We start from the raw sequence: 19,121 nt of genomic DNA, 5'->3' as shown, positions 1-19,121 counted from the left end.
GTTGTTGTGATTCTGTAATGTCTAGTAAGTCCATGGTTATAGGTTACAGTAGGAACAGAAGACACAGCATAACAAAACAGAGTGTGGCAAATGTAGATCAATGTTTTGCCAAAGGACATTAGTGCCGCGGTGGGACTCGAACCGCGGACCTTGTGATCGACAGTCCGGTGACATATCCACTCTACCACGACACCTCTACAGGGTATATCCCTTCCCATCTGGTCAAACTGCCCCTCAAAAATAGACCATCTAGTAGCGTTTTAAACCGGGGTGCCGCTAGAGAGTTTTGATTATATTAAAATATTTTTGTTTGAATAACGTCATCTAAATAAAAACAAACTACCAGAAACCACAAGTTGCCCAAACATTTATCCCTTTGGGCATTTTCATGAGTAAATACATTTCAGGGATAGTATAGTACCTTTTTCTACGCGCGCTTCGCTTGCTCGCATGGTGCCTGAACGTAACTAAAAGTTACCAAATTTTCAAACAGAATCAGTTGATGGGTGAGTTCTGACTTCCAAACTGAATATAGAAATGTGCGCAGATATCAGAACAATCAATATCGTTGAATGAATTAACGAAGGAGTAGTTCTACTGATTGAAAATACTGCCTTCGAGAGCTGAAAAATTTGGCCAATCGCGGTATGGATCGATCTTGTGTTTTTTTTTTCAGACCCAGTATTCCTACGGTGTAGGGTTTATTACTTGGGAAAACGTTCTATTGTGTTACTATTAAAACATGTGGTCATGGCTCAAAAACAATCTCCCTGCAAAGACTAAGATTAAAGCTGCAGCGATTGGATATGTTATGATGTACGGATTACAGGTACAAATGGCATTGTCTTTCATTCATATAATTACCTTAAAAGATCAAAGAGTAATTGTCGTTTGCTAATGAAATCAATTCCAATCTTGTTCTTTCATGTCATTATCATGATTATTATCATATGATGAACAAACGGTCCAAGGTGGCATTGTTAGATACTATTTTGTTGATATGGACCAAGAATGCGACAAATCATAAACACAATGCTTACCAATATCAACATCACTATGAACATTGAGCATATCAGCATCAAGTTTTTATCAAGCAGTATGCATCTATTTTTCATAAAGTCACTGATGGGGTTTGTATTCAAAATTTCGGGGTAGGTGAGAAGAAAAAAACCCTACTGGTTTAAGTCGAAGGGACAAAGATTTCGGATAGATACGTATATATTTTACATCATATTATATGAATTGTTGCTCCTAATAATTCATGGTCATTTCAAAGAATTCCAAAGAAGGAACAAATAGTTTTTAAGGAAAAAGAAGAACGATCTTTATTCTCCCATTAATCTTGGAGGCCTCATGAATGTTTCTGGTATTTCCAGGCACATATTTTGACCAGATACATGTACTGTCAAACCTGTCTATAAAGGCCACTCAAGGGAATCAGGCACAGATTTTGACCAGATACATGTACTGTCAAACCTGTCTATAAAGGCCAACCAAGGGAAATCAGACACATATTTTGACCAGATACATGTACTGTCAAACCTGTCTATAAAGGCCAACCAAGGGAATCAGGCACAGATTTTGACCAGATACATGTACCAGTGGCGGATCCAGGGGGGGGGGGGGGAGGTTTGCCCGACCCCCCCCCCCCCTTGAGAAAAAAATCATGTAAAAACACGAAATTTTTACCTTTTTGGGGGGTTGGGCCCCCCCCCCCCCCCCTGGCGCTCAAGGGGGGGGGGTGCAAATTTAAAAAATGTTGAGGACCAAAAAAAAAAAAAAAAAAAAAAAATGTGCTCACTACCCCCACGGCCGGCGCGATTTTCAAATTTTCGGGAGCAAAAAAAAAAAAAAAAAAAAATAGTGCTCACTATTCCCCCCCCCCCCCCCCCCACTGAGCAACTTTTCGGCCGGCGCCCTCCCCTAAGAAATCCTGGATCCGCGCCTGACATATACTGTCAAACCTGTCTATAAAGGCCACTCAAGGGTATCAGGCACAGATTTTTTTTTTGGGGGGTGCAAATTTAAAAAATGTTGAGGACCAAAAAAAAAAAAAAAAAAAAAAAAATGTGCTCATGCACTACCCCCACGGCCGGCGCGATTTTCAAATTTTCGGGAGCAAAAAAAAAAAAAAAAAAAAAATAGTGCTCACTATTCCCCCCCCCCCCCCCCCCCCCCCCCCCCCCCCCCCCCCCCCCCCCCCCCCCCACTGAGCAACTTTTCGGCCGGCGCCCTCCCCTAAGAAATCCTGGATCCGCGCCTGACATATACTGTCAAACCTGTCTATAAAGGCCACTGTGGACAGGTGGACTTTTTAGGCAGGTACTACAACTAAATTTCTACGTACGTATGTACAATGTAGGTACATGTAGGTAGGTAAGTAGGTGTTATTTGTAGACTTCTCTTCTGCATTTAATACGACAGTTCCTGGAACCTTGGTGTTGTGAATCCCAAATTATGTCAATGGTTAAGGGATTTCATGACAAACAGGGTGCAACAAGTACATTTTGGAGATGTTATGTCCCAAGATAGACGACTTACCACAGGCACTCCACAAGGAAGTTTGCTCTCGCCCATCCATTACACCTTGCTTACTAGTGATTTCTCTTGTTCGACTGCTTCATCTTGTCACGTAGTAAAGTATGCAGATGATACTTGTATCATTGGCTTGATCACCAACACCGCTGAGGTTGCACATGGGGATACAGTAAGTTGATAAAGTTTGCTTCTTGGAACGAAAAGAATTCATATGTTCTATTAAATGCCACACAAACTCATGAAATGATCTTTGACTACAGAAAAAACGTTGGCACAAATAACGTGCCCCTGTACATTGATGGGGAAAAGCCATACAACAGGTGGCTGAATGTAAATACCTAGGAATTGTAATTGATAACAAACTGAAGTGGGATAGCAATACCAAGGTAATACAAAGCAAGGGTAACCAGCGTATGTATTTTCTAAGAAAGATGGAAGCATTACATGTGAAAAATGAAACAATGTTTCTGTTCTACCATGTGTCATTCAGTCAGTCATCTGTTTCTGCTGTCTAGCCTGGTTTAACAGCCTTTAATAGTGGGAAAACAAAGCAAAGTTGGCTAGGATAGTGAAACATGCCAGCAGAGTAATTGGGGTCTCCGTGAAGGAGCTTGAAGATGTTGCAGAAAGGGCATTATTAGGGACTTTTAGATTTGCACGTCGACAGAGTGGACTGCTACGTGTGACGTCCTGTTAAGACAATGTGACGTCCGTTTAAGGTACTGTCAGTGCCTTATAAGGAAGTCACACGTAGCAGTCCACTATGTCGACGTGCAAATCTAAAAGTCCCTATTGGCTAAGCTACATAGGCAAGTGGTCTTTAATAGATCAGGAAGAATTAGGCTACCTAGAATAAGAACTAATAGGTTCGGCAGGTCCTTTCTCCCAAGTGCAATGAAAGCATTTAACAACAATTTATGTAGATGAGTAACATTTTCATATCCCGAGTACTTCTCATACCCTCTCATTCTCGGTCTCTTTCTCATTCTCTTTCTCTCTCTCTCTCTCTCTCTCCCTCTCTCTCGCTCTCTCTCTCTCTCTCTCTCTCTCTCTCTCTCTATACAGTGCGTCCCAGAAAAAAACGAAACCGAGAATCATCGATGTTTTATCATAACTTAATCACGATTATAATTAATGAATGACACCTATTTGTAAAGCTTAGATCCTCTTCCTCCGTTTGATGCAACTCATATAATGCATATTTCATGAGTGATTAAAATGAATTTGAAGAGAGGAAACCAAAAAATCATTTGGCGGACGGTATCTGAATTTCAAAGAGAAAATGTACTAGCATACATTTGTCTTTTTGGCATGCATATTATTGTTTCATATGTTATGTTACAGTACTAAGCACAGGTGCAATAATAATAATGTCTATTACAAAGCAATGTTTTGAATGTAATTGTATATGTATCATCTCACACTGAACTGTTCCTCTATTCCATTCTCTCTCCCCCCCCCCCCTCTCTCTCTCTCTCTCTCTCTTTATTCCTTTCTCCCTTTCTCTCTTTCTCTCTTTCTTTCTCTCTCTTGTCTCTCCTCTTTGACATCCAGTATGATGTACGGTTAGTTTATGTCTGCTACCAAAGATATAGTTTTTATCTGAAATTGTTTATAATTGATGAATAATTTATTTTAGATCTTGGCTGTGCTTTGGTCTATTTATAAAGGACCGCTATTCATTTTGTTCCGCGTTATGGATAGCGGTCCTTATGAATTACAGTCCTTCATGATTCATAATAGTCCTTATGAATAGCGGTCCTTATGAATAGCGGTCCTTAATCCTTATGGATAGCGAGCTTGACCCTATATAGTTATCATAGAACGATACAAGGAAACCATCAATGGCAAGGGTTCGATCCCAGTCCGGCACTGACGTCCTTTGGTCGTCAGCTCTGACCAGGTTAAAGGTAAAGACCAGTAATGGTCATGCGATTGCATTGTGAAAGAAACGTTGTGGAATCGATCAGAAAAGGTTGATCATCTAGCATCTAGCATCTGCAAGGTTCTGGAATCATCAAAATGATAAGAAATTTGGCCCATTCTTCGTAAAGTTACAAGCACTATACACAGAAAGATGTATATGGGACTACCCTATCTCTCTCACACGACCATGAGAGAAATAAATTTACCAAATATATGAATCAGTAGGCGGTTTCCCGGCAAATTTTTTATCATCATGTATTAGTCAAAACATATTCTTTCACATGATTGGTAATGAGAGCTTCCATTTCATTTTTTGAAATTGGGGCGTTACCAATACTGGTCTTTACCTTTAATAGGAGCATCACGACATGACCGGCATGTGCGCAGTACAGATGTCACCATGATTATTGTTATTATCAAGCGAATCTTTCTAGATGTTCGTGTATATTATCGTTTTCGTGGTACTTGAATATATTGTCCGGCTTCGGTGATCAAGCGAATGGAACAATGCATTGTAAATCGCTGAGCCTGTCATTAATAATATCATATTTTCAACAATACCAGGAAAAATTGTTACTACACTATTTACACAGCTGTCATGTGTTAATGTTATTTTTAAAGCGGCGCAGAACAAAAGCATGAGGGGGCGTTTCGCGCAAAACTGCTTATGACCTTGTCGACATTAAAATGGGTTGTGCTCCAAAGTGTAACCTCTTTTTTCCATTGTGTTGCCAAGCAACATTTGACGTCAGTTTAAATCAATATTGGAATTTATTGCACAATCACTGCCAACCGCGTCAATCGGGAAGGGCTAAAGGATTTTTAGTTTCCCCAATTCTTTCTCCGGCGAAACGTTTGGTGTACTCGATATCAACCATTCCTTAAAATTATAATAATACTGGTAATGGGTTCTTGTATCGCGCTCGTGTCCTTCAACGTATCCGGACACCTACCCCCTGGACATCCGAACCCGGATAACCACCCCCATTCAACCGCCCCTAGGAAAACTACCCCCTATATAGGACAACTATCCCCTAGGACAACTACCCCAAGATAATTCCCCCTAGGACAACTTCCCCTCGGACAACAACCACCGGACAACTACCCCCTAGGATAGTTGTCCGGGGGTAGGTGTCCTAGAGGATGGTTGTCGTAGGGGGTTGTTGTCCGGGGGTAGTTTTCCGGGGGTAGTTTTCCGGAGCTAGTTGTCCTAGGGGGAAGTTGTCCTAGGGGTAGTTGTCTGGGGATAGTTGTCCAGGGGTGGTTGTCCTAGTGGGTAGTCGTCCTAGAGGGCGGTTGCCCTAGAGGTTTGTTGTCCTAGGGGTAGTTGTGCTAGGGGGAAATGACTGGGGGTGGTTATCCGGGGTGGTTGTCCAGGGGGTAGGTGTCCTAGAACCATCTTTCAAACTTGACACTCTTCGCTCTCCAAACGCGACCTCGATCGGCATTAGCATGGCTGCCATTTTGGCGCTCGATCATTTAAAGGAGTTTAAGTACCCGTTGACCTCACCTAGGTCGAGTGTAGCAAATGTAGATTAATATGTTGTCAAAGGACGTTGCGGCAAGGACTCGAAACCCGTACCCGGTGGTTCACAGTCCGGTGACTTATCCGTAAGACCACAACACCTCTACATTGTTGTTGAAAGCACTAGGTCCAAGCTACTTGTCATGAGGGGCAACACCCACATGAATGGGGGCACCTCAGTAGACCGACAGCTGACGAGACCGATGGCCCACAAACTACGAGACCGACTTGCCGGTTTGGAGGACGTTCGGTCTCGTGAACCCTCAATTTAGATTCTTGATAGGCCTATACCATCATGGGAAACACAAACTACACTGAAATAGATTATTGACTCCTAAAATATACGTGATTATGTTGGTATCAGACATTTAACGTGCTATTTCTTAGCTCCATAATGATACACTATTATACTCATTAATTCATTCATTCTTATCATACGTTTGATGTCACTACAATGTGACTATCAATTTACATTCGTGCCATGAATTTCTGTACTTTTAACAGTGTCAGATTTTAGCTGCATGTCCGATTAGTTTTATAACAATATGCCATTGCAAAGACGCCACATGTAAAAATTAATGACCTCCAAATACCCACAGACATTTTAAATATGGAGAAGTCCGAGTTTGCCTGTGCATTTTAGATAATACAAAAATATACTCGTAGATCCTAATCAAACGATTGATCAAACGAGGTCACGTGGGATTCATTTACTGAGCCTATTCCAACAAAAGTCTTCATGTTTTTTAAAATGAAAAAGTGTAAAAGTTTCCAGTACTATCCAACGATTTTTGAGTACGCGATGTGCAATGCGTTTATGGAGGTTATACTGCATGTCGATCATCTTTATTAATCTGCCTTCATTTTAAGAAAACCATCGACGATTTGATATAATAATGATGATGCAATGATGACGTGATAATGAATGTTTTACATAAGGATTTCGTAAGGAGCGTGTTGCAGTGGTATTCATCAGTTACTGAGTATGTTTCTATTATGATTAAATTAACAAATATAATTTATGTTTGTTTCCAATACACCAGAATGTGAATAAACATCGGTTTGACAAATCCATCTGAAGAGGCCAATCACAAAACAATATAACCACGATTGTTGAATGTGTACATTTCCCCGGCCTTGAAAAGAAATGGTTTAAATGACGAGACAGAAAATACACTGTTATTCAACATTTTTTCTTTAAAATAATGACACAAAATCAGACTCGTAAATATTGAATCTTCATGAATTAAATCAATTCGTCAGTTTAGTCGGAATTCTCTGTTTGCAGAGGTTTGCGGTAAAATCCGTTGGTGAAATGAACAATAGTTAAGATGATTCTTTTGTGATTTTGTATTAATAATTGTTTTAATTAGATATCCTTGTGCGGATGAAGGACAAGTAAATATTTATCACAATTTGATGTGTGCTTAACATAATCAACCACTGTGTAGGTTATACTGATAAAGCATCGATACTTCTCGGTTTCGTTTTTTTCTGGGACGCACTGTATAGTGTATCTAAGGATTACACGACAGACCCTCTTCTGTTCAGAGCTCTATAATAGATCAAAAGCTTGTTGTGCAGTGATTGCCGATGACCCGATGGGGGCGGCATATTCTGAAACCAGTCGGATGTACGCTATAGATATTGATCAGTTCAGATTGTTGGACCTTTGGATTGGAGGTTGCATTTTCTTAAACGACACAATAATATAAAGACGTCTACTAGACGCGATGGCTCAGTGGTAAAGCAGTGTTCTCGTATCCGGGAGGGCCCGGGTTCGAAACCAAGTCAATACGTTCGTGCCTTTTGGTAAAGCATAAATCCCCATTATTAAATCCCCCTGGTTGTTTACTTGCAAACATATACATGCTTTCTTAGCAGTCAAAACAATCATCATCAAACAAATATAATACCCAAGGACAGAGTGTGAAAAGATTTTTCAGATGGAGATTTAGTTCGAGTACCAGTTCGAGTAATCCTTTATAAGTTACATTAAGTAAAGTAGTTTAAAAATTAACATTTGCGTACAGATGCCTTTGTATTCAATCCATTACTTATTTATACACAAATAAATGACAGAATAAATAAATAGCTTTAGAAATGAATATCTAAGACAAAATTAAAAATTAAACAAACGTATGAGTGGATAATTAAATAACTAAATAGATGAATAAATACATAGGTAAGTTAATGTGTCAATTACATAATTAATAAGTTATACAGAATCTGTCAATTTCAAAGTAGTTTCGAGTGATTCTTTCTCCGTTCCATTCATACAAAGTAGTAAAATCAAAATGATATAATGTTCATGTAAAAATGCCTACAAATATAAACAGAAAACTAAACAAATGAACAAACAGGTGAATAGAGAAATGACTGAATACATAAATCGATAAGAAAGTAAGTACTTTATAAATAAATTAATGGAGTATTAAATTATTCATTCATTGATAAGTTATCAAGAGTCGGTACGCCATGAAATCGATATGAAAGCTATCATTTAACAAGGCTTGTTTTTTGTTAATACCTTTTGGTTGACTAGAGGCCTTCTATAGAAAAAATGACGGTCGGCCTTGAGACAGAGGGGGCGTTAAACGGATAACATGCATTTAACATTTCATTAAAATCCTTCTGGCACTGAAACCGACGCAATTACAGTTTACTGATGGTTAGATAATATGCTACATTAGTGACCTTCCTCCAAGTAAAAAAAGGTATTAGCTAAATTACTACCTTTGTTTCAAAATTTAAAGTTTCCAAAGTAACAGGCTATGACCGTGAAAAACAAGTTTGCACACGAAATCCAGCGAAGCGAGAGATTGTGATGAGGAAATAATGATTCACGCTGTCAGAATATGCAAACAAATATAACGCCCCCCAAAAAATATGTTTTTAATTTCGAATATAGTTTGTGGCTATTAACCTAGGCGAAGGTTAATATGCGCACTTTGTGGTTTCAGGGGAGAGAAGGGGGGGGGGGGGGGGGTGGGGTGCATATTTCTCATTGATGCTTATTTAAGGGTTGTCGGCATGAGCATCTCACCATTCGTCGAATCTTTGCTGGTCTATCCTCCTCATCTTCGATTCTCTTCGGATTTCCCCTAGCCTGCTGTCACACTTTTCAGAGGTTTTCATCCATCTGACTTTTCAAAAGAGCAAGGTAACGTTATATTATATTGCTTTCTTCATGTGAAGCGCACTTCTTCTTTTTTGCGACATATTAGTGAGGAAAAGGTTTAAAATGGGATTAAGTCTTATTGAAGGTGAACAAAAATCTGGAATATTGCATATGATATATATATACATCTTCTTTTTTAAATGTAAAAATTACGTTGCCGTTCTTCATTGATAAAGTGGCAATTATTCTTCCTCTTATTTTTGTGATGGGGACATATCCTTTCTTTTTAATATCCCAAGTAGCAAACGAGTAATCAGTACAGGAGACTAAAGTCAAATGTATTATAGAGTCGCATGAATTAAGAGTATGAAAACTAATTGTTTACCACATGCGAGCTTACGTTTCTACTGAAAGCAAACCAAATTGGAAAGCACCTCAACAGTCGTAGGCCTATTTTAGAAATAGTGGAAAGTGTACAAAATATAACTCTAGTTGTGTGTCACATCATTTTCAGCGAGGTTGTGATCTGAATAATGCAGTACCACGCCTCTTCCAATTTTTTTTTTTTTTTTTTTTTTTTTTTTTTTTTTTTTTTACTCATCGCGTATTTTTTCAAAACGAGAATAACAAAAAGGAAATCACTTCCAACTCTGTTCATTCACTCAGTATTTATCTTCTGGTCACTCACTGCGGCAATTCATTATTGTATTTCTCACAAGTTTTTAAAATTACGATTCTGAAATACTTCATTGACTACGATCCATGACAGTTTCTCCCGATCAATGATCCCTAAGACAACTTTTCACCGAGGACAGTTACCTCGGAATATCCTCTTATAGGAAAAGTATCTCAGTCAAAAGCAATTTTGGTGACATTACTCTTACGATGGAGTAGTTGTCTGGGAATAATTGTCCTAGGGGCAGCTGTCCTTGGGGTAGTTGTCTAAGGATATTTGTCCGGGAAATTTGGAGGGTAGCTTTCCTCATATAGGCTCTATGAAATAGTGCTAAATATCACTTAGAACATAACGCACATTATTTCTTTGTCCTTGATTCTTAACTCTCCCGTCCTAATATATTGTATTTACATTGTCCTCGAAACACCTTGCTTCTTGACCATACATTATACAGTTATTGACTGGCAGGGGGTGTAACATAACATTATTTGGACCGCTAACCAAGTGGTTATATTTTCCCGAAGCGCGCAGCGCTGAGGGAAAATAAAACTCCCTTCAGGTCCAAAGAATGTTATATACCCCCTGCCAGTCAATAACTGTTATATTAGATAGCCTTGGTTTGATTTTATTTGTAGGGGGGGGGGGGTCCATTTTTTTTTTTGCCCGAAATTTTTTTCATATTCTTTTTCGGGGACAATCACAATTTTAGAAAAAGAAGTGCAAAAAAAAAATAATAATAATAATCTGTCGAGATAATTCAAGAAAGAAAAAAAATTGGAAAAAAAAAAATTCTTACCCCCCAAAAAGCATTTTTCAGGAAGGAAAAAAAAATCGAAAAAAATAAAAACATTTTTTGGGAAAAAAAGAAAATGTGGAAAAAATAATTTCAAGGGGGAAAAAAAAGAAAAAAAAAAAAGACCCTCGGTAATGGTGTAATGTGTGTAATCGGTGACATACAGTCCTCAAGAGGACGACATGCATTGATTAAAAATATATTCATTTCACCAGCTGCTAAAATATAATTTGGATCCTCGCAATTGATATCACGTGACGAGCTCTGGACCAATCACATCTCGGTATCTGTCTAAGCTATCTAATATTACTCTTTATTTATGTTAGTTACCGAATTGTTTTTATGTAAATGTGGAACAAATAAAATTCGAACTTCAAATATGGTTGTTCCTCTGTAGGAACGTAAAAACTTCATTGAAACGTTGTACGTTCTCAAATTGATTAAATTCATCACGTTACAATACACATCTTCCGATAGAATATACTGCTTGGTGGTGAAATTTAGGAAAACTCTAATTTCAGCCAATTTTGTTTGTGTAGGGGCAACTCAATATGCGGATAAGAAAGATGGTCTGTAATTGTACGCTATTTGTACCGGGTAACATGATCATGAAAAACTTCAAGGTGACATTTCTAGAAATTAGGCCTACACAAGTTCTGTAAAAATTGCTAAATTTCTAATTGTTCATCCGAATTCGCTCACATTTTCACAAATCTCTTGCTGTAGTCCTTGCTGAAAAGTAAGGATTTCTATTTCAATATGTGCAAAGACTTTAGATAACTGTATTAAATAATACATATAAAATCAAACTCCGATTATGAAATTCATCACTGTAATAACTCACTTGTAAGTTACTTGATCCAGGATTATTCAGTCTTTAGACTGTTGTTCCTATCCATGGTTTTCTTTGGTTTGGGTTGTCATCATATTTATCTGGGGCTTCTTTCCACCAGTTCTCAAGTCTGGATTTGAAGCGGTTGATGGTCCGCACATTTCAAAAGGTGACGAACAAGGCTATTGAGATTTGTCAAAAGTCTTTGCGATAAGTTAGACCTCTTTTGTTATGTGAACAGATGATAATGGTTTGGTTGTTCGCATTTATATAATTGTGTATGGGTTTCTATTGTAGTTTCATCTTTCTGTCTTGATTTTCTGTATTGCCTATTTTTGCTGGTGAACGCCATAATTTCACATTTGTGGACAAGAATAAATGGACCATCAATTTGAATGTACTGTATATTATTTTTACCTCCATGCACATAACCCCAGATGGCGCTTTTCAGGTTTACGGTCGTTTTTCTGGCTTTAACGTGCCTTATGATGGGCCAAATGATGGTGCATGGAAGAAGCGGTAAGTCAATTTGTCTAATTAGTCCGTTATTTTACTGTCAGGAAGTTCACTCCGATTCAATTATATTTTAATAAACTAGTCCGTATGTATCCCCTGTCACAAATTATGTCAATTAGCTACATCATTTCTTAGCATATATAGGGTTACTACGCTCTGCATCCCGAAGTGAAGAAGGCACTATAATTATAATATATATGTTAAGGTTTTGCCTCATTTTCACCTGTTTATCTAGTCAACTGCCTGGACTGTTTCCGTGTCGCGCGCCCAATCAGATGAGAAAATAATACACCCTCAACGCTAAACCGGAGACGATCCTTGAAGCCTTTAATTTTTTGTTTAATGTTGCTTTGTTCGTGCAAAAATGAAGGTAGCAGTTTTTCTCATGATATTGGTCTAAATGTCTGCATGTCGCTAGATCGGTTTGGAAGGGGGATTTCTAATCAAATTTGCCGGCTAATTACTAATACTGGGAATCTTTTTTTCTTCAAGTTGTCAAATCTCCACCCACCTCATCCCACCCCTTCTTTATAAGTAGAGAGAGAGAGAGAGAGAGAGAAAGAGGGAGAGAGAGAGAGAGAGGGGGGGGGGGGGTGTCAATAAAACAAAAAATGCCATGCAACCCTGTTATAGTAAGCATGTTTTATGTACGGTGTATTTATACAAATGGAACATTCGGATCATGTAAATAATTATTTATACATTGGGTAGGGGAGACCGGGGAAAAATGTTATACGGGGCAAATGTAACAGAGGCTTCCTCCCTATACTAGTATAATACCCTTTTCACATCTACCAAATATTGCTTAACCCCGGGAAATAGGTGGGGCTAAGGGGGCTCTTAGCCCCACCTATTCCTTCCTTAGCCCCACCAATTACCCGGGGTAATTTTAGCCGGCTTTCTGTTCACATTACGTTTTGCCAAAGTGGGCTAACCCCACAAATAGTACGGGACTATCTGGCCCTGCAAAATAGCAGGGTTAGCCGGGCAATTGCGGGGTTAGCCGGGCAATTGTGGTGCTAAGCTGCGTAGTGTGAATCCGAACCGGGCTAAGGAGAAGCGGGGCTAAGCAACAGCCAATCACAGACAGCGTGGTCGTGTGGTCGTGAATTTGCATTTATCGCGCGCTATGCATGCAGTTCACGTTACGCATGCATGCTCTCTGTATTGACGTTTAGTCTTTTACGCGGGTTTTTCCCCTTCATTTAGTCGAAAGGCGCATGCGCGGTAGCAAAAGCATTAATATTCATGAGCTATCGAATAGTCCGGGGCTAAGGCGAACGTAGTGTGAATCGCGTGAAATTTCTTAACCCCGGCTAAGCACATAGTCCGGGGTTAAGAAATAGATGTGAACAGCAAAAAAAATAGTATGGGGTTAAGGATAGTATGGGGTTAAGGATAGTCCGGGGTTAAGAAAAATAGATGTGAAAGGGTATTAAAGTGCTATATACAAACGCTCTCACAGAGCATGCGCATTTCATTGCCCCACACGCTGTCCTAGGGGAAGGGAGGTCAACACATCGATGAACTTTTTACACCCAAACATTTTTTTAACCCGGAAGTAAAATCTTGAATTACCTAATTTTTTGTCTCGACAAATATTTGCTTGAGCTATCACTGTCATTTTCATATGGTCAAAAAATTAGTTTTTAGGCCTGTATTTGGCGGAAGTTTCAACGACGAATACTAATGCTAAGATACAACAAAAATATGGCCGCCCTCCTCGGGGGGGGGGGGGCAACCGTAACAACGTAATAACTATTATTGTCCCCATGTTACTGGAAAAAGTATACCGTAATGTAAATGAGTCAAGCATTTGTCACGGTTTTTATTAAAATTATTTTTTACTTGGTTTTATAAAATAATAAAACAAAGTAAAATTTAAATGTGGTTACAACTGCCCCATTTGTGTGTTACAATTGCCCCATGGGAGTGTTACAATAGCCCCGTGTTGTGGGGCAATTGCAACACTTGACTTCCGGGTTTGAAATGATCAAAATAACCTGTTTTACTTAACCCAAACCTAGTCATGATTCAAGCCAATAATTTTCCCCGGTCTCCCCTACATTCATGTTACATGGATAGCAAATAATAATCGTCTCACGTTATTACTTATGAATACTTATAGGAAAAAACATACTTGTACGTTTTGTTTTCTGACTAAAATTTTAGCCGGGGGCCGGGGACTGGTGTATGACGACGACGATTTCACTGAACGTCAAGCAAGAAAGGCTGTCCTTGAGCGTAACAAGCGTTCTTCTTCAAGCTCAGGATCAAGCTCGGATGCAAGCTCGTCTTCAAGCTCAGAGTCCAGTGCCGAGATAGAAAGATGTAAGTAATGGCCGTTGGCCCGTTGCACAAAGGAGTTATTAGGGACTTTTAGATTGAGTGGAAGAGAACGGCGTGAACGTCCACTGATCATGCGTGTCTATGGCAAGCCGATTTAACATTTATTCCTATTTCTTGATATCAAGAATTACCATTGCTTTACAACAGAAAATCATTTCTTGATATCAAGAAATAGGAATAAATGTTAAAACGGCTTGCCATGGACACACATGATCAGTGGACGTCCACGCCCTTCTCGTCCACTCAATCTAAAAGTTCCTATTTACCGCGACCTAGGACTGCGATAGCGACTTATATGGTCTTTGATGCGGCATGCCATGGTGATATCGTGAACAAACAAAATTGATAAACAAACAAAAAAACTATTATAACATGTACAGAGCAAACAAGGAATTTCTGGCGTTTGTGGTTATTTCCTTCACAGCACTAATAAGCGCTGGTAACAATGAAGTCGAAATTTTGCCTAATGTGAAACAGAGCGATACTGAACTGGTGAAGTTCATGCCCTACCGTACCGTTTTTTGCACAGCGCCATCTGATCGTCAACTTGTATTGTATTGTATTGTATTAATTAAACTTCATTGATGTACATCAATATTCTGTTTATAAACATATAAATCAATTTACAATGTAATGTAACAAATCAATGCGTTAGGTATCGAGCGTGTGTTATCAATTTTTGATGGGAGCTTTTTTGCACGATGGGAAACACTAATACACGCCCACGTGATGTCAATTGACCAATCGGATTGCTTAGATTCTAGAACCCGTCTTATAAACATAATTATTGCAACCTCGCATAGAAGAGGACTTGATGCTAAATCCAAAAGAGCAGCTAGATAAGCAGTGAGTTACTGAAGAAAACAAGGAATGGCGCGTCACGCTTTAGATATCTGTATCTTATAACACACACCGATATACATGTATAGTAATTACGCCAAGCCACCTTTTATTCACCTATACTTGCCATTAAAGAAAGTTATCTTAAAACTATCTGCTGCAGCAAGATGGGTTCATGAAAGTATGTACAACATTTCAGATCAAAAGACTATGTGCTTTTCTGTCTATGAGTCAAAATTAAAGCCCTCATTTTTATACACAACAAATGGGGTAAATAAGACAATAACATAAAAATCAAGACTGAAAAGAATAGTGACTGCAATTTTGCTTATAATGATTATTTTGCCATCATGCTTAAAGTTTAAAATTATGATCTTTTACAACATTTATTACAAGGGATAGTTTCACCTTGCAAAATAAGAAAAAGAAGAAAGACAAACTTTCTTTTCTAGCAAGTCATCATGTCAATTTTCCCAACAGTAAATTAAAAACTCAGAATCAAAGAGGTGTAGAATAACTCTCTCTCTCTCCCTCCCTCTTTCCCTCTCTCTTTCTCTCTCCCTCTCTTCCTCTATCGCTGCATGTACCTGTGTAGCCACCATAACTCGATGTGCAGGTGATGATGCAGCTGCTATCTCTTGTGAAGATGACCAAACGATAAATATCGTCAGCGCTGATTTTGGCCGTCGTGATATGACCACTTGTAGTGATGGTGTTACTAATCCAAATCGTTTAAACGAAGACAACTGTCGTTCGACGACAGCCCAGCCAGAGGTCCAAGACCTGTGTAACGGCATGGTAACTTGTGACATTCCTACGACCAGTGCCGCTTTAGGCGGCAATCCCTGTCAGGATATAGCCAAGTACATCACAGTAGTCTACGATTGCATACCGTGTGATTGTGAATATTGACGTAATGTGTAATACGCTTCACATTAATGTACATCATAACACACAACCCAATGAATATGCAAATGTCTTTTGTTGCGCGCAGTTGCATGTCATTCATTTACACCTCCGCAGTTAAATTACCGCGTCATATCTGAACGTACCTTAATTGTTCACTTATGTGAAAGCAGAAAAATAAGAGAAATAGCGAAAGTTTGAAATAAATCGGACAAACAACGAGAAAGTTATAAAAGTTTTAAATATAAGATGCCTTTTATTTGGAATCTCAAATCAGAAACCTGATTGGGGGTACATAATTAACTCAACATAATTTCAAAAAACGTAAATATTACTGTTATTTTTTTTTTTTAATTTGATCAAACCACTTCTTTGATTATCAATTTAATGTGATTACGTATCTGAATCTTCTTTGGAACAAACATCTTCATGAAAGGAGGTGACAATCTGGTATTTTGTCTAAAACATTAACTGAATAGAATTTTTATCAAACGTAAATTAGATTTATTGAATAGTATGTTCACATAAGCTAACATAACGGGAATCATGGTATCACTATAGTATGTGTAAATATAGTATAAAGTATAGTATACAAATAAACACTGGCTTGATAGGTTCTAGTTAAAACTATGGTACTACATGTATTTGAGTCATAGAGGCATATAGTTTTAACCAGCACCTCGAAAAGAAGGATTGGTATAAATGTTATATATCTTGCATCAAAAACAAAAGCAAATTATTGAAATTTAATGTTTAAGCGTTTTAAACATTTTGGAATTCAATAAAGGTCATTGAAATGAGAAAAACATTATCACTTACATTTTTTAAATTTAAAATGTCATAGTTGTGATAAAAATAATTTTTAAAAAGAATTGTATTTTTTTTAAACTCCCAAATAGTACTCCAAAGTAGTTCTTCTACTACCAAATAGTACTTTTTCAGAGCAACCTTAAAATGGTTGAAATATTTCTGGTCACGTGAAGAGCTCTCAACCAATCAAAAACCAATAAATTGTTGATGCAGGATATAATATAGTATAGTATGTATGGTACCTCCTCTTCTCATGAAAGATAGTGTATTAGAGGAATGCTCATACTTGTTGCAGCATACGAACATTATGAACTGCGATAGGCCTATATGTAGTAAGCGGGTAAGCATTCACACGATTAATGTCTATTTACATGACTTTGTACATTGTATGTGTACTGTATATTATTAGAATTCGTTGTAAAATCATCGTTACAATAGAAAGCAACACAATGTATGTTAATGTACTTTCTTAAAATCTCAGATAACTTTAGAGATGAGGAAGGAAAGGCGAGGGAATGTAGGGAGAAAAGCAGATGGAGGGGCTAAAAGTGGAATGCTTTGATAAGTTATTTAAAGTTTAGTTGTTAAATTTAGTTTGTCTCCTGTAATCAAAGTAAAGCTATGTGTCATAAAGATTGACATATATTTGTAACGTTCACGGCTCATAGACAAATTGTTTAATTTATTAAATAGATCATCGTAGAAAAATAATGATTTGATTGCACTTATTTGTCTTGATGGTGAAATCCGTTTTTCAACATTACGCTATGAATGATAACACAAATAATCGTTCCCCCCATCTCTCTCTCTCTCTCTCTCTCTCTCTATATATATATATATTATCATACTTTATTGTCTGACAATGTTTATCAATATTTTCCTCCTTATCAACGTTCATTTTTTCTTGGAAAATAAAGGAAAGGGGGAAGAGAAGGCCGCGAGAGAGGGAGAGAGAGAGAGGGGGGGGGGGGGGGGGGGGGGAGAAAGAAGGTGTGAGAGAGAGAAGGAGGGAAATAGGGATAGAAAGAGAGAGGAGGAGAGAGAGAAAGAGGGATATATATATATAGAGAGAGAGAGAGAGAGAGGAGGAGAGAGAGAGAGAGGGAGAGAGAGAGAGAGAGAGAGAGGGGGGGGGGAATATGGAATTCACACAAGTATGATATCTTGAGATTGGGAAAACTGTTTATATTGGGTTGACAACAGAAGTAGAGGAGGATAGAGTAGGTATATGAAACAGGGAGACATAATGTTTTTAAGTGACACTAAATATCGGACCTTCAACAAAATAATGTGAATACAGAACAAATATGCAACGAGCATTTGATTATTGATTGTTGCAGAGGGCGCTACACAAAATGTGAGATAATGAAAAGCTGAGTGTCACATTTCAAACACCATACAATTTAGATGACAAAATCATCTTTGATTGATCGGAATCGGTTTAGAGACGGCTGAAATATCCATAAATGTAACGATTTCTAATATTTGTGGTGTACCACAAATGTTTGATAATTTGTACTAGCCGTTATACGTTTTATTCCAGCCAATGACGATGCTGTTTTTTGTTGTTTTGTTGTTGTTGTTGTTTTTTTTTTGGGGGGTGCGGGGGTTTGTTGTTGGTTGTATTCGCACAAGCTGGCTTGTGTATTGTTAGGTATGATTAATTGATTAATTAATTAAAGGTCACCGTATTTTGTTTAAAGTGGAGCTGAATTGGTTTGATCGTATTGGCTAAATTTCACACATTTCTTGGGCCTCCCGAATTCAGCTTGTGACAAAGCTTAAGATTGCCCACGAGGCGCATGAGGTATCATTTCGATTTCGTTATTATATGTGCTAAAAAGCGAGTCATGCCTATGAAGACAATGACCTTATATGACTGTTGTTTAAAGCAGGCGCGGATCCATGATTTCTTAGGGGGGGGGGCCAAATTTAAAATTATGCGAGCCAAACATTGGTACGTTTTGGTGACACCGGCAGTGGCAAAACGTTTTTTTTTTTTTTTTTTTTTTTTTTTTTTTTTGGGGGGGGGGGGGGGGGGGGGGGGGGGGGAGGGGGGGGTAGACAAAAAAAAATCCCCATCACCCCGGCTCTTACATGCAGGTTCCGCTGAACGTTTCTCGGCGGGGGGTCAAGGGGTGGAGCCCCCAGAAGCTCAGGGGGTATAGGCATTTAATTACTGTCAGATGACCATATTTTGATACCTAATAAATTTGTGACACTCGCAGGACACAAATTGGTGTGGGGTCCAGGGGCGGAGCCCCCAGAAGCTCAGGGGTTTTATACATT

General features: G+C 38.5%; 1 protein-coding gene across 1 annotated transcript; it reads left to right on the top strand.

Moving 5' to 3' along the window:
* The first annotated feature begins 2,495 nt into the window (after positions 1 to 2,495).
* LOC105444823 lies at positions 2,496 to 17,525 on the top strand. Its single transcript, XM_030995576.1, has 4 exons — positions 2,496 to 2,707; positions 11,849 to 11,930; positions 14,100 to 14,258; positions 15,712 to 17,525. The coding sequence occupies exons 1-4, from the start codon at positions 2,519 to 2,521 to the stop codon at positions 16,026 to 16,028; spliced, it is 747 nt and encodes a 248-aa protein (XP_030851436.1). The 5' UTR covers positions 2,496 to 2,518; the 3' UTR covers positions 16,029 to 17,525.
* The last annotated feature ends 1,596 nt before the right edge of the window (positions 17,526 to 19,121 follow it).

Source organism: Strongylocentrotus purpuratus, unplaced genomic scaffold, assembly GCF_000002235.5.
Source record: "Strongylocentrotus purpuratus isolate Spur 01 unplaced genomic scaffold, Spur_5.0 spur5_scaffold_3, whole genome shotgun sequence".
In the NCBI taxonomy this organism is placed as follows: Eukaryota; Metazoa; Echinodermata; class Echinoidea; order Camarodonta; family Strongylocentrotidae; genus Strongylocentrotus; species Strongylocentrotus purpuratus.
Note: the sequence above shows the minus strand (reverse complement) of the source record. Positions and strands in the feature narration are given on the sequence as shown.

What these genes read in the sequence shown, in the direction of transcription:
- LOC105444823 (XM_030995576.1), top strand. Translation starts at nt 2,519, where the DNA reads ATGTCCCAAGATAGACGACTTACCACAGGCACTCCACAAGGAAGTTTG. An exon ending in AGGTTGCACATGGGGATACA is followed by an intron (nt 2,708 to 11,848) that starts GTAAGTTGATAA and finishes ACATAACCCCAG; the next exon opens with ATGGCGCTTTTCAGGTTTAC. An exon ending in CAGTGCCGAGATAGAAAGAT is followed by an intron (nt 14,259 to 15,711) that starts GTAAGTAATGGC and finishes GTACCTGTGTAG; the next exon opens with CCACCATAACTCGATGTGCA.